This window comes from Arachis stenosperma, chromosome 6 (genome assembly GCF_014773155.1).
Source record: "Arachis stenosperma cultivar V10309 chromosome 6, arast.V10309.gnm1.PFL2, whole genome shotgun sequence".
Taxonomy (NCBI): Eukaryota; Viridiplantae; Streptophyta; class Magnoliopsida; order Fabales; family Fabaceae; genus Arachis; species Arachis stenosperma.
In genome coordinates, this window is record NC_080382.1 from 135,718,821 (window position 1) to 135,742,633 (window position 23,813).

A 23,813-nucleotide genomic window follows, 5' to 3' on the forward strand; every position below is an offset into this window, starting at 1 on the left:
CATCAATTAAATAGTACTAAAAGTTAAACTATAACCCAATAAAATAAAAAGAAAGAATACTTTCATACTAGAAATAATATCTATAAACGGATAAAAAAGAAGTATATATGAATTATAACATACCATTGAGGTGTTTCTTGTTATGAGATTTTTTTCGGGTATGCCCAGTCATAACATTTGTAGCAATAGACTTTACCTACAACCTAAACGACCAGCTGGTGATGGGGGTGGTGGTGATATACAACTGGTGGAGGAGGAGAATTGTAGTAGTAAGGTGGAGATTTCACTTGTGGTGGTGGAGACTTGTAGTAATAAGGTGGATGAGGCACAGGAGATGGGGGAGGAGGTGATTTATAGTAGTAAGGCGGAGGTGGAGATGGTGAAGGTGGTGGTGGAGATTTGATATATGTAGGCATATATGTTTCTACTTTCATAAAATGATCCGTCATGGGCTCCTTTTTATGAGTTAAACCCCAAAGTGATCCCTTACCAATTGCACTATTTATGTCCCCGACTTTGTAAAAATTGCACCAAGATCGTTCCTAGCGACATTTCTGTGCAAATTAATGAACATCACGCCCGCCCAACCTTCTTTCTTTCTTCTCTTCTTCTTTGAAACCCAGCCCAGCTCGCAGACCTCCACACCAACCTTCCGTCTGTCCGTCCGTCCCTAACGCCGGCGACCACCGTCGCTAACCCTCCCTCCTCCCTTCTTCCTTTTTTTTCTTTCCTATTTCTTCATTTCTTTCCTCCTGTACGCAACACCCTTGTTCGTGGCGCCACCTCTGTCTGCACCTTCCAGTTCCGGTGAAAACCACCAACGGCGGCGAAACTCTGTGCCGCTACGACACTACCTCCGCTCCTTACGCTATCTTCTTTTTTCACTCCTCAACGCAGGTTCCATTCCATTCTCCGTGTCTGTTTCTTTTTTTTCTAATTATTTTTTTATTTCAGTGCCTTTTGATTCTGCTTTTACTGATCTTGTTAGACTTAGGATAGTTGATTATTTGTGTTTCTGGGCCGGCGTTCATTAATTTGCACAGAAATGTGGCTAGGGAGGATTTTGGTGCAATTTTTACAAAATCGGGGACATAAATGGTGCAATTGGTAAATCAAGGACTAAATTGATGCAAACCGTGAATTTTAGGGACCACTTTGGGATTTAACTCCCGTTTTATTTATGTCAGATACACTCACAAAAAACAAAACTTGGAAGTACACGTCCAATGCAAAAGATTGAGAGTACTTTATTAGCTTATAATAATGGTGAATGCTATGGTGCCTAAAACATGATGCCTAATTTATTAAAAAAATAAAAAAATAATATGTAATAAACTTTAAATATTTTATGTTTATTTTATACATTTTATTTTTTACTTATAAAAATAAGTTAGGCAATTTAGGCACCACAGTAAAAGGTACCATAAAATCTACCTATAATAATTGGTGTTTATATCTGGAATTCACTTTTCTGTTAAGATGGTTGAGTTTATAATGATCGAAGAAAAAAAATTGAGAGTAGAAGTGGTGTTAAGAACTTAAAATTAGTGTGTAAACTAAGATTGATAAAGTAACTTATAGTCATTCATGAGTAAATACAGCTATACATCATATTTTATATTTTATTATTTTTTTATACAAATTTTTAAAATAATTTAAATCAAAATTAAATTTTTATAATGTGAATTAAATAAACTTGAACAACAATCCAATTATAGTTACCACTTATTTTAAGATATGATATTTTTAATCAAATCATAGGTATTACAATAATAATTATTATTACTAACTTAAATTTTATTATTTAAAAAGCTTAAAAGCTTTTCATATTATTGTACAATTCTATTATAAATTCATCATTTGAATATCTCTTAAATTAACAAAAATCATCTATAATTTTTTAATCAAAAAATTAAAACTAAAATCGTACCGATGTGTAATAATATTTTTAAAGAGTATTTTTTAGTATATTAAATTATATACCTAATAACTAAAAAAATTATTATCTATAGTTATATCTTAAGTTATTATAAGAAATAACAAAAGAATAATGCAAAAATTTGTTTTCATCGGATGAATTATTAAGTTTCTATCACTAAAACTATATAATTATATTCAATATTTTAATATCTTTTATTGATATTGTTGAATTTAAGGAATTAATTACAATTTATTGATGATGAATAAATATGATTATTGTTGATTTTTTTTATGATATTATTGTTGAATTGTTGAATTAATAATCCAATTATGTGTGTAACTTAATTTGTTAATGGTGCAGTAATTTTAAAAAAAAAAAACCGGCCCAATAAACAAGCTAACAAAGCCCAACAATGGCCAGTAACAATTATTCCTTCGTTAGCAAGGAGACACTCAACAAGCTCACGATCTTTCCTTATCATTCCAAAATGATGAATTGCAAAACCATACGGCAGAAGATCCTTAAGATCATTGCTATTCACAGGATCAATGTGAGCGCGAACAACAAAAAATACTTGTAATAGATTTCTTTTAATTTTTTGTTTCCTTTTTATATGTATGATTTTCAACCTGTTACGTGTCCACAATACTAATAATAGGATGATATATGTTGAAAAACAAAAAAATGTTGCATTTTAAAAATGTTATTTTTCAAATTTATTATGATTTCGTTTCTTGTATTTTTTATTAATGATATTAATATGTAGCCAACTAACCATAATTCCGAGAATCAAATTGAGCTTACTAATTTGATCCAATTTAAAGTAAAATTAAAATTAATGGTCAATGAATCAACTAAAAATAAAATAAAAATTGATAACTTGATTGAACTAATTTGATTTTTTAACGATTAACATATTTAAAATAATAAAATATAATTTTTTTAAATATATATTATAAATAAATATATTAATTCAATTTAAATCATTGATGAGTGATTACCAAAGAAAGTAGTTTACAAGAGTTAGAGAGTGAAGGGAGCAAGTCCATGAACCAATTGTACATTAGGCAAAAAAGAAAAACACCTACGTTATCCGGAGAGAATATCTAAAACGGTAAAACCTACCAAAAATATCAAAAAACCATACAAACGTAGCAAAAAAACATTTAAAATTATCAAGAAAAAATATTCAAAACCTAATAATAGACGTATCCAAAAACATAAAAAAATATTTAAAATATAGCCAAAAAAACATCCGAACACTATCAAAAAAAATTCTGAACTCTCAAACGAAAAATATTTAAAATCATTTTAAAAATATCCAAAACATACCCAAAAAAAAAAAAATCCAAAACTCTTGTGAAAGGAACATAAAAAACCTAATAAAAAAGTATTTGAATTCATGAATATAATGAAGAGGAAGAAGAGTAACATCCTCAGAATTCTCTTTTAAGAGAAGGATAATTCACAGATACAACTCCTAAATTAATGAAATTTGAATTCCCTTCGTTGTTTGAGGAAGTCATTCATGATGAACAATTGACGAGGATTAAAACACCGTGACGAGGATGATGAACGATGACAATATCTGTGCAAAAAGATGGTAAGGGAAAAGCGCACAATGCTGCAATTTTGATGATAAATAGAGAACACAAGGTTGAAGATGATTTGACAATCAGTAGCGTTAATTCTGCTGCAGAATCAACGTGTTTAACATTGCGATGAAGACAACGACATGCTGAAGTAGACGTGTAAAATGACGGCACAACATACCGGAAAGGAGAGGGCACAACACCATGGCAAGGAAAGGAGCACAACACCCTTTTTGCAATCAAGAGAGAGTGAGACGGAATAGGAATGGCGCGATTTTTGTTTTTTTTTACACAATTAGAATTAAACCAGTTTTATTCATTTAAAATTAAATTTAAAAAAATAGCTAATTTAAATTTATTACATAGTTGATAGGATGAAAAGGTGGTTGCCTATCTTTTTTTTTATTACAAATTACTTACAATACCCATTTTATAGCAGATTTTTTTAAATAAATAAAATAAATATTTTATTTACTAATATAAGTAATTTGTAGCATTTTTATGAATTTACATTTTATTATTTATCCTATTTACAGTGTAAACAAAATAACAATGTGTATATCTCGTTTACACTGTATACGAAATAAGATATGATATATTTAATGTGGTTATCTCGTTTATAATGTAAACGAGATATGCACATTGTTATTTCGTTTATACTATAAACGAAATAAACGATAAGTTATGACATTTACATTATAAACGAGATACAGTACGACAAAATTTTAGCAGCTATAAAAGGATCTGCAACTATTTGTATTCTTCACAAACATTTCACTTCTTCTTCTCCTCCGTTTTTCTTCCAAAAATTAAGAGAAAATGTCTAGTAGATATGTCATTGTAAGTGTGTATCCTAATTGTTATATGAGAAATAGTGACACTGGAGTAAAATTTGAGTGTGATAATCTCATTTTATTGTATTCGGAGAGTAAGTTCTTTGTCCGAGCTAAAGAGTCTAATATTGAGAAGCATTGGTACTAGAGGCCAGAGGGAGTAAAGAGATTGGAAGAGTTGGATATAGGTTGTTAGTACTGATGGGAAATAAAGTTTTTCGATTTCGTCTGTTTTGACTCTATGGCGATGAGCATGTGCGCCTCATGTTTGACCTCCATGGGAGAATCATGACGGAACAAGTGATGGAGCTTTTCGCGGAGGTTGGTGATGCTGGTGGCGGTAGATCTGGCCACTCAAATTTTGTGCAGGATGACCCACCTCTTGCACCACCATCGATACACTATGCTAGTCCAGTGAAAGACATGGGTGTGGACAGTGAAGAGTCCGATGAGGAGTATGTAGCCGATAGCAACGATAGTGGTTCTTCTGAAGATGATGAGGAGGAGGAGGAGTTTGTACTAGAGACTCCAGTCGACGCATCAGTTCAGTATCTTCTTCCTGCACCGTGCACCCAATTTTGGCCTTATCAATTGTACCCAGTCACTATCATATATTGGATCTGGACATGATGCACGAAAAACTCTATTTTCCAATATGAGTGGAGACAATTACAACATATTCGGTAGTGTAGAGTTCAAAGTTGGCCATAGATTCAAAAACAGAGAGATAGTAATGCAAGGTATGAAGAATTACAACATTCGCAGAAGTGGTGAGTACCGAGTTGTGGAGTCGGATTGATTAAAGTACCATGTGCATTGCCGTCAATTTGCAGCAGGATCTCCTTGGAGTATCCATGTTGTCCTCCGACAGAATCTCGGATATTGGCGAGTAGAGTTTAATTGTGTGTTATATTCTTATTTATCATGATTATTTTGGTTATAAATGCCTACCATTTATATTTTATTTCGTTAGGGAGGTTGCATAAATTTGAAGGTGCACATACCTATTTAGCCCCACCATGTCTTAGAACCATCAATAGGAACCATCAATAGTTGGATAGCAACCTTATCTGCAGTGTCATCTTGCTTCTGATATAGTCCAGTCCATCCGTTAGTATCCCTATTTTACAATGTGCAGTTAGGCAAAGCTATCACTTCAAACTCTCATACAGAAAGGTCTGGATGATGAAATAAAAGGCAATTGTGTAGATATACAGTGATTGGGAGGAGTCATACAATAAGGTGCCAAGGCTGCTTCAAGCATTACAAAGTTGTTGCCTCGAAACAATATGTGATTTTAGGGTCGTACCGTACTATAATGGACACTTGGTGGTTCGCAACTGCAGCCAATTTGATAAGGTATTATGGACTTTTTCTACCTGTGTGGAGGTTTTCAAGCATTGCAAGCTCTTTGTCTCCGTTGATGGCACACATCTGTATAGCAAATATGGTGGTGTGTTGCTTATCAGATTGGCACAAGACAATAACAGTAATATCCTTCCTGTGGCGTTTGCAATTGTTGAGTCTGAGGCTACAGGTCCTAGTCGTTCTTCCTTACAAACTTGAGACAACATGTGACACCACAAGAAGGCCTGTTGATTATATCTGATAGATCCCAGGCAATCAAGGCTGCACTGAGAGCCAACGATAGTGGTTGGAATCCTCCTAGAGCGTTCCATGCTTATTGTGTCAGGCACATGTCCGCGAATTTCATGTCTTGTTTCGAATCTACCGATGACAAGCGATATCTCATAAATGTTGCTTATAGTCCAAGTAAGATGGGGTACGAGTAGTACATGAATGCATTGAGAGGTTTGTTGCTTGAGATGACAGACTGAGCTGGTAGATTCAAAAAGAAAATATGGTTACAACACTGTGACGGCGGTCGCCAATTGGGCACATGACAACGAACCTCTCTGAGTGCATAAATGCAGTATTTAAGGGTATGCATTATTTACTGATTTTAGCAATCGTGTAATGTACTTACAAAATGTTGCAACAGTTGTTCGTCAAAAAGGGCAAAGAGGCACAAACACAGTTGGCCGCGGAAGATCAATTTTCTCAGTGGCGGGTAGCCGCCGTTAAGAAGATCAGGGAGGGGATCTCGAAGATGCGTGTTACGCACTATGACAGGAGGGCTTCAGTATTTGTGGTGAAAGAGTTAAATCCTTTCGAGGGTTGGTCTCAAGGTTCATTCCGTATTTGGTTGAGTGCAGGCACATGTGATTGTGATCTCTTCCAATCACTCAATTTCTCATGTCACCATGCACTTGCCGCCTGTACTGCTACAAGTGTCGAGTGGGGGACATATATTCATCCGATAAAGCAAGAGGTTATGTTCAAGGTGTATGAGGCGAAACTCCCACCGATACTAGACAAGAAGCTGTGGCTGGAGTGGTACGGGACACTGTTGCATCCTAATCCATCCATACGCAGGGGAGCAACTGGGCGATCAATTTTCACAAGGTTTCGTATTGAGATGGATAAAGGAAAGTGCCAAGAAAAAGCGATATGAGTTATGCAGGCAAACCGAACATACTCAGAGAGGCATTCCCCAACAAGTAGGAGATTTTTATTTTTCAAATTTAAATCAATCCAATTCGATTTATAATTTAATCTAAAATTTTTTATGTACTATTTTTTAGTACTAATTGATTAAACATATCTATTTTAATTTCTTCTACCAATTCTTTTGAGTACTAATTGCATGCTAAAAATTTAAATTATTGATATTATTTTAATCGTAATTTTTTTATAATGATACATATATCTCGTTTATACTGAAAACGAGATATATATGTTTTTTTTTTCAAACTACAAATATCTCATTTATAAACGAAATACGTATAAAGTAAAATTTGACTTATCTTATTTACAGTATAAACTAGATACATTTATAATTATTTCAGTGTAAACGAGATAAGTCAAATTACATATTTTGATAAATAAAATAATTGAATTATTTATTTGAAAAATCCCTATTATTATTATTATTATTATTATTATTATTATTATTATTATTATTATTTTATTTTGAGTAATTATCCAAATCAGTCCCTAAAAATTTTAAAAGTGGACATTTTAGTCTCCAAGAAAAATTAATACACAGATCAACCTTGACACATCAGTCCTCAGTTCATTTTTCGACAGAGTAATTAGCCAGATCAGTCCCCAAGAATTTTAAAAACAGAAATTTTAGTCTCCCAAAAAAATTAATGTACAAATCAATCCCCAACGTTTCTTTCTATTAGACATGACAGTCCTTCGTCTAAAAATAAAATAAAATAAAATAATTACTATTATTAATTACACAATAATATTGTACTATAATTTTTTATATTTTTTAGACAAAAATAATAATAAATTTATTTATTAGATTCTTATATATATATATATATATATATATATATATATATATATATATATATATATTCACTCAATAATAATAATAATAATAATAATAATAATAATAATAATAAATAAAATTATTAGAAATTATTTTACAAAAATTTCAAGTTAAAATTATTTGATATTTTTATATTTAATATAATAAAAAGATGTCCTATTTAAAAAAATATTTGTATTAAAAAGTATGTATTAAAAGAAAATATTTTAATTTGAATTTATATTAAATACATGTTTCTTTTAATACAAACATATTTTTTAAAATAGGACATATTTTAATTATATTAAATACAAAAATATCAAATGATTTTAATTTTAAGTTTCTTGTATCAAATTATTATTATTATTATTATTATTATTGTTGTTGTTATTGTTGTTGTTGTTGTTGATGAGTGAATATATATATATATATAAATACACACATAAAAATTTAATAAATAAATTTATCATTATTTTTGTCTAAAAAATACAAAAATTTATAGTACAATATTATTATGCAATTAATAATAATAATAATAATTATTATTATTATTATTATTATTTTTAGACGGATGATTATTATGTCTAACAGAAAAAATGTTGGGAATTGATATATACATTAATTTTTTTGGGACTAAAATATGTGTTTTTTAAATTTTTAGAGACTGATTTAGATAATTATTCTGTTAAAAAATAAATTAAAAATTAATTTATCTACTAAAATAAAATTTTAAGAATTAATATGTGTATTAATTTTTTTTAAACTAAAAAATTTACTTTTAAATTTTTTGGGACTGGTAATTACTCTCTTATTTTATTCGTGTTCGGAAAAATTGAAACCACGGTCTTACACTCTCAACGTCCCACCATAATTAAAAATAAATAAATAAAAAGAAGAAAGAAAGAGAGAAAGAAAAATCAGATTTTTCTGGCCCTGGGCTATCCATTTTGCTTCTGCTAGCTCGAACATCGGCACCTCGAATTCAGGACTTCACATAAACCTGAAAAGAAGAACAAAACCGAATAGAAAAGTAAGAAAGAAAAATAGCCCTTTTTTGGAGTCCAGAGAATGGCAATGGCGTCATGCAACAGTAGCCTTGGTTCGTATCAAAAGGTAACATAATCTGATTTGTAATTTTTCCCCATGGATATAACTTTTGAGACTTGCCAATTTACCATGTTCTCCTCTTTTCAGCAGACGATGGCGTTTGAGATTTCGTGCAGGAAGAGAGACAGAGACAGAGACAGAGACAGAGAACGGGGTAGCATCCATCCGTACAAAGTGGTTGAGATTACTCCGCCGCCCAAATGTCTTGGCGTTCGTTGCCTTCCTCCTGTAAGTGCCCACCCCATCCAAAGCCTCAGTTTATTATTAATTTATATATAATATCTTTACCGCAAATCACTGTTTGCAAGAATAGGTGAATTATCTGGTGTCTTTGTATTGTGATGTCTAAATTGTCTAACTTGCTTTTAAAAATAAACAATAAAATGTTTAAAGTAAAAATTAAAATTTTTAAAATTTTTAAATATTATTTATTTGCCTTTTTTAATAAGTTGGACACAATATAATAGGCACCATAGGATTCACCCACAGAGTAACACCCTTATAGAAGAATAATTGTTGACACAATTTGTGTAGCATCTTTGATGAATGTTTGGTGTGCCCGGCAACCCTACATCAGATTTTTTTTACTAGGTTGCTGTGTTGGGTGGAAATGGATCCTCTCCAGTTTTTTCAACACTTGACAAAATACAGTGTAATCTCTCACCTTTGATTTTAATAGTGGGACCAGAAATAAATAAGAGAGAGAGTGTGGTGAATGGTTAGATTAAACACTGCACACCATCCAGTTTTTTATTCACTGGAGAGGATCCACTCCCGTGTTGGGTTTGGTAGTAGATAAGAGACAAATTTTTTCTGGCACTGTGCAGTTTTCACCGGAATTTGTACTATTTTCTTGGAGCTTAATGCTCAAACTTTCAATGATAAAGGTTTTTGACAAGCATACTTTATGTGGATAGGATTAGAAGCCCAGTATCTATATGGTGCAAAGCTCTTGAAGTCAAGTTGAGAAATTTGAAAGTTTGGTTTTATAGATAAATCTTTTGGTTTCTTTGCTTTTGTATAGGCGAACCCTTATCCCCCTATCCTACTTCTCGTAATGAAATTCTTCTTTTTCTCAAAAAGAAGAAAAGTTGGTCCGATAGAAAGAAAATTGAAAACCTGGTGATCACTGCCAAGTAGAAACTATTGTGGCTAAATTCCGTTTCTGTATTCATAGTTCTTGCAGAAGAAATCATGTGCTTTTCAAAACTATTTCTGAAGCCGTGTAGACAGTTATGTGCTGTCATGATTAAAATCTACCTTACGAGACTTTGCTCAGAGAGTTGTGCTGTTGGAAATTGGAATCACTTCTAATAATTCCCATTCTAAGCGGTTAAGGTAAGAGTTGGGATAGTTGCTACTCGAAGTTTAACTGTCAATTATACTCCCACCTTTTTATAAAAGGTCTAGCAACAAGTTCATCAAAGACACTACTAGCATGATTTTTATCAAGTTAGGCTTGGATGATAGTGATTAGTAAGAGCCAAAATTAACACCGGATGCGGTGATGACGAGTAATGGAGTGAATTCAAGCATCATGAATGCCCCTTTGACAATGTTAGAAAAGTGCACACCATGGTCACATGGTTTAGGGAGGATGCTAGGATGAAGAGTCCGTCCTTGGTTGAGGGGCACAAGGTGTGATGTGCCATGGTAGATACTAGAGCAAGTGTCGATGATATTTATTGGGCAGCCATTAGGATGCTTGGCATCCTGAATGAATGCTCATGAACTAGATATGTGATAAGTGAGTCCAATAAAGAATTTGTAAGATATCCCTAGGGTAGCTTATGGAGGAGCATCCAATTCGCACATCCTACTGCGATGGCCATGGATACACTTGAATGGATGTATTGCATGCCTTCTTGAATAAGAGTTAGTGACAAAGTGTGCACCTTTTAAAGCTCATGGTCTTTGATGAGTCTTAAACTAGAAATGGCACGTGCTTCACAAATGCTGCGAGAAGTGAATGAATTGAGAATTTCTCATTGAAAATGGTGGCCTAATGCATGAAGCTGGCACCATTGTTCCTAGAGCCTTGAGAAAAATAAACTTTGATTGCTTTTCTAATTTTAGGACAGTTTTGCCATTTGTCTGCAATTAATGGAGATCGGAGATGTCTAAACTCTAAATAAACTGATGAATGAATTTTTGTACTATTTAAGCTTTTTTTTGAGTCAGAGTTTGATCTTGAAGACTGATGGGTATAGATTAGTCATAGTTTGATCTTGGAGATGCAACATTTATCAATATTTTCTTTTCATAAGTTCCCTATTTTTCGTTGGTTAATTTATTTCAGTGACTGGATTTTATCATCTGTTTCTTTTTTCTCGTTGGTTAATTTCTGATCGTGCGAGATTTAAATGTTGACAATTCAATATATGAAAGATGTAAACTAATTTGTTACTCATCAATGATTGAGTTAGTTTCCAAAACTATCCAACAAACTATACAGTTTGGTACTTTTGTCGAACTAACCAAATCCTTGATATTTATCGAATTAATTTACATCTTTTGTGGTTAAAAATTAAAATGATTCACAAGGTTTTTCTTTTTCGTTTTTTTTTTTTCATGAAAACAGATATGACAATCAGATTTGGATATATTAGTTTACTCCCAATTAGGACCTATTAAAATTGTTAATCTACTATGAATGGTTGAAAACTTCCTCGAGAAATGGCACATGCAATTTAAAATGGTGCATAACATAATGTTTTCCAACTTCTTTGTTACCCCAAAAAGCAGAACCTGCAGTGTGGGGAGAGTGTGACAATTGAAGGACAAGGTTATACAATTTCAGCAGTAACACATCGCTATCAGCTTCGGAAGGGAAAATACGAACCAAGCGAGAAAAGGCTTGATGTTTTGTCCACTGGAAGATACTTAGTAAATCTTTATTTGGAAAATTTGTTAGAACAATCTTGATTAGTGCATATTTTCAAGTTCTATTTTATTAGTTTCAATATGTAATTCCTTGGCTGTGTGTTATAATCAATATTAACAAACAAATTTGTCTCTGTTTAAGTATGATAATCATCATTATTAAACTAAATTTTATTATTTCTTGTAACGAACCTTTTCTTAATGTGAGCATATCCCTAATACATACACGTTTATCTTAATACATATGTGGAAGGCTTTTAACAAACTATACATCTTGATGATTTTAGACTGACTGAAACAGTAAAATAAATACAACGAAATCTATTTGATTAATTTGTTTGGATGATAACATAGATCATATTATATTTCTGAATTATGTACACATGAAAGATCAAGTTTAGGATTAGTAAATGGTCCATTGAATAAACCTTGGGCAATCAATTTGTATGCTGCCTCAGTAAGATGCCATCCATCCCAAGGAATGTATTGAGATGGATCAACACAAGCTATGACTCCTGGGCTGCCACAATGCAAATCAGTAGGATTGTTTACATCTGTCAGCGGACAACATGCACTTGAAATTGGTTCTGTAATACCTGAAATTTCATCATCAAGAAATAAATTAGATACCCTAAAAATAAAAAATTATTGTTTTTATTTTTTTTCTTACAAAATTCTAAAAAAAAACTGTAACTGAAAACAAAAAATAAAAACATAAATCAAATACACTTTAATTAATATCATTTAAATAAGTGATAACTAGTCAGTATCATAATATCATTCTTATTTTTTTAGTTATCATTCTACACATAATTTTTCTGAATTTTATTTTTATATATAAATAAAAAAATAAAATAACATTATCAAAAATAGAGAGTAGTTCATACCAAATTGTGTTGGAGAACGATATAATATGAGGGCAGAGTTGTAATAATCTGCATAGATGATAGTTGTAGTGGGATGAAGCAGTCGAAGTCGATTAAGTTCAGCATAAAGCATGTCGTTATAGTACTGAACAAACTTGTTTAACGACTTTAGACAACCAGCTTCATCATATTCACTCTTATTTGAAGTTTGGAACATTATCAAATACTTGAAGTTGCACCCAATAGGAAGGTTTCCTGGTACCACGAGAGTTTGTGCTCCCACCTCGATCAATTTCTGAAAATGAATTATTTGAAGGCTTAAACATTGTTCGCATGGATAATGATTTTGAAAGATTTTCTTAACTTGGTATTTACTTTTTTATTCTTGTTAAATTATTGTATGTAGTACTATTTATCATATTATTTCTAGTATTCTAGTACAGTATGAAATTGTAAAAATATATAATAAATCGTACAATCCTCTCTTCTTTATTTATTTCAAATTCATGAAAAAAATAGTTAAATATGTAAGACATTCTTTCATTCATTTTCTGATAAAGAGTCTATTTAAGAAACCAACTTTTTTTTTATATTCTTTAGCAATCAGGAAAGAGAAGAATAAGAGAGAAACACAACATTGACAAAATTTTAATTTAAAGAGTTTAGATTCCAAACTTTTTTTTCTTATAAATAATGGTAATGATGTAATTTTATATTGTTTGAATTAGATCAAATAAATTCAATTCTTAAAACATTTTTGTTTTGTTTTGTTAATTTGATATTTTCTAAAATATTGTAAAAGCATATATATATATATATTATAATGCTTTTTATTTAATCATTTTTTAAGGATTGACCTGTATCATTGAAAGCAACTTAAATATATTAAAACAATGATGGTGTATAGACACAAAAAGTCAAGCACAATATAAAAATACAAAATTATTTTATATTTGATTTTTTAATCAAATTTCATATATAATATAATTAAATTAGATTCACATTTAAAAATACAAATAAAAATATAAAAAATAAAATTGGCAATTACTTTATGGAAAATGTTAATATTCTACTATAAAATATTAATTATTTTAGTAGTTGATTATTTTATTATAAAAATATATATAAATATATACATATAGTAACTATTTATTGAGTTTTTTTTTTATATTTTGTTATTCAAATTCTTATTTAATTCTATGTTATATTTCTGACTTATAACTTTACAACATATCTCTCGTATTTCAAAGGGTCCCCCCTGACGCCTGACCCGCTAGTAACTGAAAATCAAATGAGCCATTCAAATGTATTTGTATTAAAAAAAAAAGTCTTACATTGATAGCTGAAGAGATTTCATTAATCACAAGGGGCACATATTTTCTGATTTCTTTTATACTCTTATGTTCTCTGAGAGGATGGTTGAAATCGTTTCCACCAATCTCTCCCACAAGAAACAAAGAGCTCCCAAGAATTTCTTTCAACCCTGTAAGTCAAATCAAAGTTTTATGACTCATCATAAACTGTTATTATTGGTTCAATTCACTCTAGCAATAAAGCTTCTTATTTTGTCTCATGCTTAATTCTCAATTTAAAATTTATGCACAATAATAGAAAGCAACACGCAAAGTGGATAACAACAATTGTTATTTGTAGGTCTCAAAAAGGAAAAAAAAATAATTGAAATACTAATACCATTGATAAAATACTAAGCTAATACTAGTAATAGATTTTTTTTTTACTTTTTTGTTTCCTTTATATGTATGATTATTGATTTTCATCAACCTGTTACCTGTTCATAATACTAATAAAATATAAAAAATTTTAAAATATATATTATAAATAAATATAGAGTTAAATAATTCAACTAAGTTGAAGGAAAGAAAGTAGTTTACCTGAAGAAGAGTTAGAGAGAGAAGGGAGCAAGTTCATGAACCAATCTAACTGTACACTTAGGGAATAGTTGTTTGAAGCAAATATACCCTTGTCTATAAAGAAGCTAGAATCCAAGGCAGTGGCACCCCCAACAGCAAAATTCACTCCCTCCATTATTGGATTCCAATCTTTTATTTTACCGCTCTTGATTCCCAGGTATGGTTTCACCAGCGGAATCCCCATTTGCTCAGCTACCAACAATGAATGAAAGAGGAACATATATTGGTAAGAGGAATCAACACACAATTCCTAGAGTACAAAAATGTTAAGAGTTATTACCCTACGAAAAATTGTTAAGAGTTATTATTTTAAAAAAATGAATCATTCGTCAAATTCGTCTCTAAATAATTTTTTAATCAAATTAGCTATTAGAAGATTTAAAAATAATGGCGTTTGTTCTTCGGTGAATGAGTTGACAATTTTCATTAATGATAGCCATGTAAAATGTTAATGACACGATGAAAATTTAGGTGTAGTCGATTTTAAATGAAGTTGATATTTGAGAACTATTAGATGATTTGACTAATTTGACTAAATTTTCATCTAACAGTTATTAGATATCAACTTCACGTGAAGTCGACTTTACTTGAATTTTTACGTAATGACATACCACCACCCTAAAACGATGCCATTTGGGTTCATAAGGGTTGCATAGACACAAAATGATGACGTTTTTTGTGATTGTCGTTTCCACTTCAAATCTCCTCCACTCATTTCCAGATACCAAGATATTCTGAGCCAAAATCAAAGAAAACGAAAGCTGAAAATTTGAAAACATTTCAAGCATTTCTATTTGAAGTTGGAAAATGATCAATCCTCTGCCCCTTCTGAAACTATGACGTTCGGTAATGGTCATTGGTGGTTTTGTGACAATTCTTCTCTTATGAATTAGAACGATGTCGTTTTAGGGGGTGGTCTATTATTTAACGTTTTATGTAGCCAACTGTTAACGAAAATTGTTACCATATTAATAGAATGACAAACGCGATTAATCTTTTAGAGATTAATTTAATTAAAAAAATTATTCAAAAATAATTCTTGGTGCAAAGCCTTAAAGTGCATCCCTGGTCCTTGGCATGAAAAAGCTTTTAGTATGCTAAAAACTGAAAAAAGTTGCTTCTAATAATAAAAGATCATGCATGATATGGCATATATTAAAATATAAAATATATAAAAATTGGATAGTAATATTTTTAATATGTAAATAGTATTTAGATAATAAATTATGATTTAAAAAATACCAAAAGGAGAAAATAAAAATAGATTTTTTATTTTTTAATTATTTGATAAAATATAATATTTTTATTTTATATTTTTTAAATAAAGCTAAAAAAATATTAAAAAATATTAAATAATAAAAAATGATATTTTATTAAACAATTAAAAGATAATTAAAAAAATTAAAAGTATCCATTCCAAAAAAAAACGAACGAGATACGGAGATGCCGGAATTACCAATGAAATCAATGATGAGACGGCCATCCGACCATCTTCCAGTTGGCTGATGAAAATAGGTTTCTCCGTATGGAAGATTTAATGACGGAATTATCTCTGACGCCTGAGGGAGAGTGGAAGATCCGTATAAGGTGTTTCCGGTGTCCGCAAGGGAATCTCCGAAGCTGTACACTCTTTTGTAACACCGCCGGCTTGAACTGCTGCTTGAAATGGACCCACCTGCAGCCTCCTCAAGAAGAAGAAGAAGAAGAAAGATCCATACTGTCAGAAACCAAGCCATGAATATCAGACGGTGTCAACTGTCAACTACTCAACTAAATCACTCACTCTTCATCCAAAGTTATTAACGAATTGCTTCGAGATTAAAGACGAAGAATGGGCGTTATATATAGGAAAATAAGTATATTGCGTGTACATTAAAATTAGTCAATAAAAATTATTTATTAGTATAAAAATAAATTAAAATACCCGTATATTATTAACAAAAATATTAATAACTACTTTTAATAAAAAAACAACATAGGTCCACACTCCACGTTGCATAAAACAAACAAAAAAGATTATCTGCATTACCATATTAATTAATTAATTAATGGCCGCTTTGCTTTATCTGCTGAAATGGATACCTGTAGCAACCAGCAAGACAGGCAAAGATACGATATACAAAATACAGTTACAGACACCATAAATTTATGAGAACCCGACACTTAAATTAAAAACTGGTATATCAATCTGTACTCTTCGCACGGAACAATATAAAAAATATATAAAGTATTTTTTAATTTTTTAAATAAAAAATATATAGTAAATTTTATTATAAAAAATTTATAAAGTTAATTAAATTTAAAACTTAATTATTTTTAATATTAAAAAAATAAAATTAATGAATAATAATTTTAGCTATTTTCAAAATATAATAATTATTCACTAATAATAATATATAATTTGTGATTAAATTAAAATATTTATATTAAAATTTTATCTTTTTAAAGATTTTTTGGAATAACGTCAATGGATAAATTTGTAAATATTTTTTTATGATTTATGATTAAAATTTTAAATTTTTTATTATTATGTTAAAATCAATTTAAGCAAATAAATCTAATATGAGATAAAATTGTCTTTGAATTATTTTTTTATTATTATAGCAAAAAAATATTAAGAAGAACTATTTTTCGTTACAATCTATTTAAAAATTATTTTATATTCTATTTATCATATTCATTCTTAAAATTAAAGTAATATGACTAACATTGTTATTTTTTAAAATATACCAATATATTTTATCTATTCTTGAGTTAAAGTAGTTGTATTTATACTTAAAAATAATTTTATATTTTTTTGTTAGTTTAAATATCTACCAAAAATATTAAAAATAAAATAAATGCACAATATCATATCACAATGTTAGTAGACTTATTAGTTCAAAAAGTAATTTATAATATTTTTTTCTATTTTAAGATAGATAACAAATTTACTAAAATAAATAGATAAAATATAATTTATACTTATCCTTTATACATAAGCACTATTGTATATAATTATGCGTGATCCTTATAAAAGGAAGATAAGCTAAAAAGACAAAAAAAGAAAATACATAACACTTTTTATCAATGTTATTTCATCACTCAATCTCTCAAATTTAAAATAAAATTAAGCTCGTAATGAATATAATTTAAATATTGAAAAGACTCAATATGTGAATAATTATGATAAATTATAATTTGTATGAAATTAAAATAATCAAATTTGTAATAAAAATATAAAAAACTCAAATAAATAAAAATAAAATAAAAAAGATTGAAAAATTAGAGTACAATAATGAATAATAATATTTTATGTTTATAAAAATATTAAAGAGTAAAAATAAATTAATAATGCATCATAGGAAGGAAAAAATATTACCAAATGAAAGAACATCCAATAAAAAATAAATTTTTTTTAGCATATATGATATTTTATAGGGAATAAGTTATAAAATAAAGAAGTAAATAAAATAAAAGAGAAATAAATAAAATTTTGTTTTTTAAATAAATTAAAAAATATTCATGATCATATAATTGATGGTCAACATATAAGATAATAAATTGTAAGAAAATATTAATAAAAATATTAGATTTAATATTAAAATAAAAATAGATATATGAACAATGAATAAATATATGGAATGTAAGATTAAAAAAATGAAGAGAAATTTTTGGTAAATAACTAATTAAATATTAATATGACAATAAATTAATTATAATTGTTTGAATAAATAAAGTAAGTTAAATAAATATCTTAGAAATATGCAATATATAAATTATAATACTTTTAAATATAATTAATCAAAATACATAAGACGAAAAAAATTAATATAAATTAAAACAAAATTAATTTATTTATTTCAGTCAAATTAAATAATTAATACAATTAATTAGTTATAATTAACGTGATTAAATAAAATATTAAATAATTTGATATTTATCTCAATCAAATCAAATAAATGATTAATTATGACATTCTTAAAAAATAAAAATTATTAATCAAAATATAGAGAAAAAATTAATATAAATTAAAATAAAATTAATTTATTTATTTTAGTTAAATCAAATAATTAATATATTTAATTAGTTATAGTTAATGTGGCATAATAAAATATTAAATAATTTAATATTTATTTTAATCAAATAATTAATTAATTAACACATTTAAATAAATTAAATAAATAAATAAAATATACCTTAAAAAATATGACATGTCAGCAATGCTATTAATTAAAAAAGTCCAATTTTAATAACATATAATAGATAGATAGATTGTGGTTTAAATGGATTTTGTTTTTATAAAATATTTTTTAATTATTTTAAATATATACTAAAATTAGTCACTAATATAAAATATATATTAAAATATAAAATATATATTAAAAATAAGTTAAATTATATATATATATATATATATTTATACATAAATACATGATGACTAACTTTTGTAATTAATTTTAGTATGCAAATAATTTTTTTTTTGTTTATTTTGTATAATATTTCTTTTGGTTTTGATCTAATAAAATTTAAAAGAGTTTAATTTTAATTCCAGTTAGTTTTAAATATTAATGTGATAAATTATGTGGCAAGTCATGTTAACATTTAACTTGTGATGTAAGCGCTTAATGTATAAAAGAAACTAATACAAGAAATTAAAACGATCGAAAACATTTTAAATTTTACTAGATCACAATCAAAAGAAAAATTTTACAGGAAACAAAAGAATAAAATAAGAATTTTATAGACACGAAATTAATCGTTGAGAATAAAAAAATAATTAGCTTAACTAAGTTTTATTGAACAAAAATAAAAAAGATTACAGGACCAAAAGTCCAAAACTAGAAAATAAATTTTTTATAAGACCAAAAGTTTAACTAAGCCAAAATTGTGAGATACAATATGACTTGTATAATATATAACATTTTAATTAAATTATCTATGATGAAATAATTGTGCAGTATATACTAAAGTAGTAAAGTGTCCCTAAATTTCGGAAAATAAAAATAACTTATATTTATAAGTTTATTGTTTATTTATTTATTTTATCGTTATACAATATTTACAACTTATGATTACTATGCTTTTTTATTTTTTTTTTATTTTCGCTATTTGTTCGGAGCAGTCATTGGCCTTAGCTATAATTACTTTTTATATTTGATATTTAGATTCACAATAGTTTTTTTTTTTTGGGATTATGAACGGCTGAATGTTAAGTTTAAATGTGACATTTTTTTAATTTAAAATTCAAAAATAAATTTTTTAATTTCTGAAATTGCATCTTTCAATTTTTATTTTAAAAAAATTAAAAAATTTAAGATACAAGAATTGAATTTTCTAATTTTTGCTCCTCTTTTAATTTTAAAAGACAAATTTTTTTTTATAATATTAAGATATATCACTCGTGTTATTTTCATTAACAAAAAAATTTAGCATAATATAACGACCAGCAAGTGAGATTTAATTTATTACATAAGAATTGTAATGTTATTCTCGACTCATTAAACAATGGTTGAAATGGGAAACGATAACGACATAGTGTGTGTTTGGATTACAGTTTGCAAACCAGAGTTTGCATAAAATTGATTTTGTAAAATTGATTTTGATGATAAGTTAGTTTGGGTTAACGTGATTTATGTTTGGTAATCTTTATATCAAAATTGATTATAGTAAAATAAATGTTGTTTGGATTATATTACTCAAAATCACTTTTAGATGAAAAATTACTAAAATAGACATCAATTTTATATACCTGCAAAATCAGAATACTATAAAAAATAATATAAAAAATATTTATCATATAAATAAAATAAATACAATAAAAAATAAAAATATAAAAGAGAGTACTATAAATTTTATAATGTCACACAAAAAGAAAATATTCTATAATTTTTTTTAGTATCGTCGGTACTCTTTAATTTAGTATTATTTTAGACTATAAATTTTTATTATTTATGACTCTATTGTTACTTATAATTAATTTTTTATTTATTTTGTCCTTTTTTTATAGGATCATAATTTATATTATTCAAAATTTTGATAATAAACGTAGTATATAATAATTACAATTACAATTACAAATTTTACAAATTCAGAATAAAAAATAAAAAAATTAATACAAAACAAAAATAGAGTACATCAAAGAATAGAAAAAAAATTATACAGATAAGAAATAATAAAAATTCCATAAAACCAACAACATATATCATATGAACAAAAAAATCATAAAACGTAAATAAAATTCATATGAATAAAATCAAATAAAAATAAAAAATTTTCAATTTATTAGTGATTGAAATAAATCTGAACGATTTTAATGAAAAAAATGGAACTAAAATTATGAAAAAGTAGGAAGAACTACAGAGAATGACTGTGAAGATAACAGTTACTAGTATCATTCTTATAGAAGAAAATGAAGGGTAGGATTGGTAAAAAAGAAATATTTTAGCTTCTCCTAAACATGAAACGTGAAACGTGAAACGCAGAAGCTACAAATTTGAGCTTTTCCTAAACGTGGGTTCAGAGACAGAATTAATTCTGCGTTCACAAAGATAAAAATTGCCAAACATCAAAGTAAAAATTTTAAGAAGCTCAAACGAACTTCTATCCTCTCCAACGTGTTTGTCAAATACACCCATAACAAGTGCCTAGGCGTAGGTGGTGGAGTGAGGAATTAATGGAATTAAAATAACTTCCCTTGGAGTGAGATAAACCATAGGAAAAACTAATATTAAGGAAACTTAACTAACAAGAAACTAGTATAGAATTGGTAAAAAGGTACGTAGTTGGTGGAGGGCATTAATGGAATTAAAAATTATTTCCTTAGGACTTAGGAGTGAGCTCGGTAAACTATAATATTAAGGACTAATACCAAGGGGGAAATTTTTTTTTTTGGTTGAATGTTTTTCAATAATAGTTAGTTAACTTTGTTTTTCTTTTTTTCTTTCTCTAGCTTGTTGGATGAAAATATTTGTTTCTCGTGAGGAAATTAATTCCCTAATTATATCAGTTTAATTAATAATAATTTGTCAATTATATACTTTAATAAACGGACTAAAGAGAAGTGCCACTCTTTTTTAGGCAGACAACAATAATGTTCTTTAAGGTTTCCTTTATTATCCCCTCTTTTATATTTTATGATTTTATCTAAGAACTCTTCTCTTAAAATTGGAAATCAAATTTGAACTCTGATGACATGCTTTCGTTTTTTCTCCATCTTACGCACATATATTAGTTGCTTGGTCCACCACACATTTGTCTATACTCTATAGTGTAAATAGACAAACTTACCCATAAAAAAGTTTAAGATGGACACAATTATATATAAAAAAAAGCAAAAATATTAAAATATTTTTAAAAAATTATTTTTTATAAACAAAAGTATGATATTGTTAAGGGTTTCTAAGATTTAGAGTATATTTTTATCTATTATAATTAATTTTTAGATATATTTTAATCTTTACAAATTTTGATTATTTTTTTATTTTAAATCTTTTAATATGTATTTTTTTTATTCATTCGTCTATCTATAATTTCTTTCGATTTCTTTATTATCATTGTCATTGCACGTTTACCTATGGTTTTTTAATTATTTGAGTAGGTGGTTTGATTTGATTTAAGAAAAGAAATTTTCCAAAAGAAACTTCCCAGCTAACCCTTTCATTCTTATCTTTTGTGTTCGCTAGGGCTGCACACGGATCGGATCGGATCGGATATGGCCTAAAATTCTATCCGATCCGCACTGCATTCATCGGATCGGATCGGATACGATATCCGCAATTTTTTAGGTCGGATTCGATCCGATCCGATCCGCATAATTGCGGATCGGATCGGATCGGATATCGGGTATATCCGCATAATTAAAAAAATTTATTTTAAGATTTTGTTTGGCCTTTTTACAAAGAAATATCCAAAAAATTTATTTTTTATCTGTTTAAGCCTATTTACTTCTAGAATATTATCAATAATAGTTCTTTTGAATAACAAAAACAAAATAATAACACAAGATTTAAGTTTAATTATTCTAAGTTGAAGTACAACATAAAAAATTAAAAACAAAATATCATAAAATTCATAAAATAACATACTAAAATTCATATCACATTAGGGTTTACTATCTTAAGCTATGCTATTTATATGTGATGTGCGGATATGCGGATTTGCGGATCGGATCCGCGGATATCACTGCCAAATCCGCAATCCGATCCGACCATAGTGCGGATCGGATAATATCCGCAAAATTCGGATCGGATGCGGATAATTACCACGGATATGCGGATATTATCCGATCCATGTGCAGCCCTAGTGTTCGCCTTTTCTTGTCAGCATAGAAGATGAGCTTGGGAGACCCTCTTCTTCTTGTTAAGTGTGGACAGCTGTATTCTGTTCCAGAAAAGATAAAAGAATTTACTTTTCCAAACAAGATGGAGTTTAATTTTAATTTTATTTTATTTTCAGCCTAAAATATTTTACGTAGTCTTATAATTATATATGTCTTTTTGGGTAAAAGAATTTACTTTTCGAAATAAGATAGAATTTAATTTTGATTTATTCTGAGCCTAAAATATTTTACATCATCTTATAATTATATATATATTTTTTAGATTATTATTTATTTAGTCAATATAAATAATAAATATTTTTTATTAAGTAATATTACGTAATTAAATACACGTGTAAAATTATTTTTTATTAATAATTTTTAAAAAAATAAAAAAATAAAAACAAAAAATTCTTTGTTTTTTAAATTATTCTTTGACTTGTTTAAACTTATATATGTGATGCATGCCGCACGTCGCACGTCGCAATATTTTATTATTTTATAATTTTTGAATTTGTTGGAAGCCAATTTTAGGGTAAAAAACCATATTAAGCCAAATGAGTCAAAAAATAACGTAAATACGCCAAAGCAAAAATCGTTTCGGCAATAAGCCAGAAGCTATTTTTATATAATTCGAACCAGCTTGGTTCGAACTCCATTTCTACATAATTCGAACCAGCTTGGTTCGAATTATATACAAACACATACACACACATAATTCGAACCAGCTTGGTTCGAATTACACATAATTCGAACCAGCTTGGTTCGAATTACACACAAACACACGCACACACTAATTCGAACCAGCTTGGTTCGAACCAGCTTGGTTCGAATTACACACAGTAATTCATGGTATAATTCGAATTATGCTGTTAAAAAATTAATAATTTATTAAAAAATTTTATTAAAAAATTTATTAAAAAAATTAATAATTAAAAAATTAAAAAATATATATTTTTATTTCATACGTTAAAAAAAAGTTAACAAAATATTTAA

General features: G+C 28.1%; 3 protein-coding genes across 6 annotated transcripts; 2 read left to right on the forward strand and 1 right to left on the reverse strand.

Annotated features, from left to right (window-relative positions):
* The first annotated feature begins 6,336 nt into the window (after positions 1–6,336).
* Positions 6,337–6,861, forward strand: LOC130934725 (uncharacterized). Its single transcript, XM_057864266.1, has one exon. The coding sequence runs from the start codon at positions 6,337–6,339 to the stop codon at positions 6,859–6,861; it is 525 nt and encodes a 174-aa protein (XP_057720249.1).
* Positions 6,862–8,595: 1,734 nt separating this feature from the next.
* LOC130935198 (uncharacterized) lies at positions 8,596–11,908 on the forward strand. Of its 4 annotated transcripts, none has more exons than XM_057864805.1 (3): positions 8,596–8,844; positions 8,926–9,066; positions 11,581–11,908. In XM_057864805.1, exons 1-3 carry the CDS (start codon positions 8,800–8,802, stop codon positions 11,761–11,763), a joined length of 369 nt encoding a protein of 122 aa, XP_057720788.1. In that variant the 5' UTR covers positions 8,596–8,799; the 3' UTR covers positions 11,764–11,908. The 4 variants fall into 4 exon arrangements, with proteins under 4 accessions (XP_057720788.1, XP_057720789.1, XP_057720790.1 ...); XM_057864806.1 differs by having other exon boundaries at positions 11,584–11,908; XM_057864807.1 differs by having other exon boundaries at positions 8,929–9,066.
* A 119-nt stretch (positions 11,909–12,027) lies between these two features.
* Positions 12,028–16,341, reverse strand: LOC130935197 (GDSL esterase/lipase At1g28600-like). Its single transcript, XM_057864803.1, has 5 exons — positions 15,975–16,341; positions 14,480–14,710; positions 13,922–14,070; positions 12,609–12,882; positions 12,028–12,317 (listed from the first exon to the last, which is right to left on the reverse strand). The coding sequence occupies exons 1-5, from the start codon at positions 16,252–16,254 to the stop codon at positions 12,082–12,084; spliced, it is 1,170 nt and encodes a 389-aa protein (XP_057720786.1). The 5' UTR covers positions 16,255–16,341; the 3' UTR covers positions 12,028–12,081.
* Between the last annotated feature and the right edge of the window lie 7,472 nt (positions 16,342–23,813).

Excerpts from the sequence above, each read along its gene's own strand:
- LOC130934725 (XM_057864266.1), top strand. The coding sequence starts at position 6,337 with ATGTTGCAACAGTTGTTCGTCAAAAAGGGCAAAGAGGCACAAACACAG.
- LOC130935198 (XM_057864805.1), top strand. The coding sequence starts at position 8,800 with ATGGCAATGGCGTCATGCAACAGTAGCCTTGGTTCGTATCAAAAG. Across the intron at positions 8,845-8,925 it reads GCCTTGGTTCGTATCAAAAG|CAGACGATGGCGTTTGAGAT; the intron begins GTAACATAATCT and ends TCCTCTTTTCAG. Across the intron at positions 9,067-11,580 it reads GCGTTCGTTGCCTTCCTCCT|CAGAACCTGCAGTGTGGGGA; the intron begins GTAAGTGCCCAC and ends TACCCCAAAAAG.
- LOC130935197 (XM_057864803.1), bottom strand. The coding sequence starts at position 16,254 with ATGGCTTGGTTTCTGACAGTATGGATCTTTCTTCTTCTTCTTCTTCTT. Across the intron at positions 14,071-14,479 it reads TCTCTCTAACTCTTCTTCAG|GGTTGAAAGAAATTCTTGGG; the intron begins GTAAACTACTTT and ends TTTGACTTACAG. Across the intron at positions 12,883-13,921 it reads AAATCTCTTCAGCTATCAAT|AAATTGATCGAGGTGGGAGC; the intron begins GTAAGACTTTTT and ends ATTCATTTTCAG.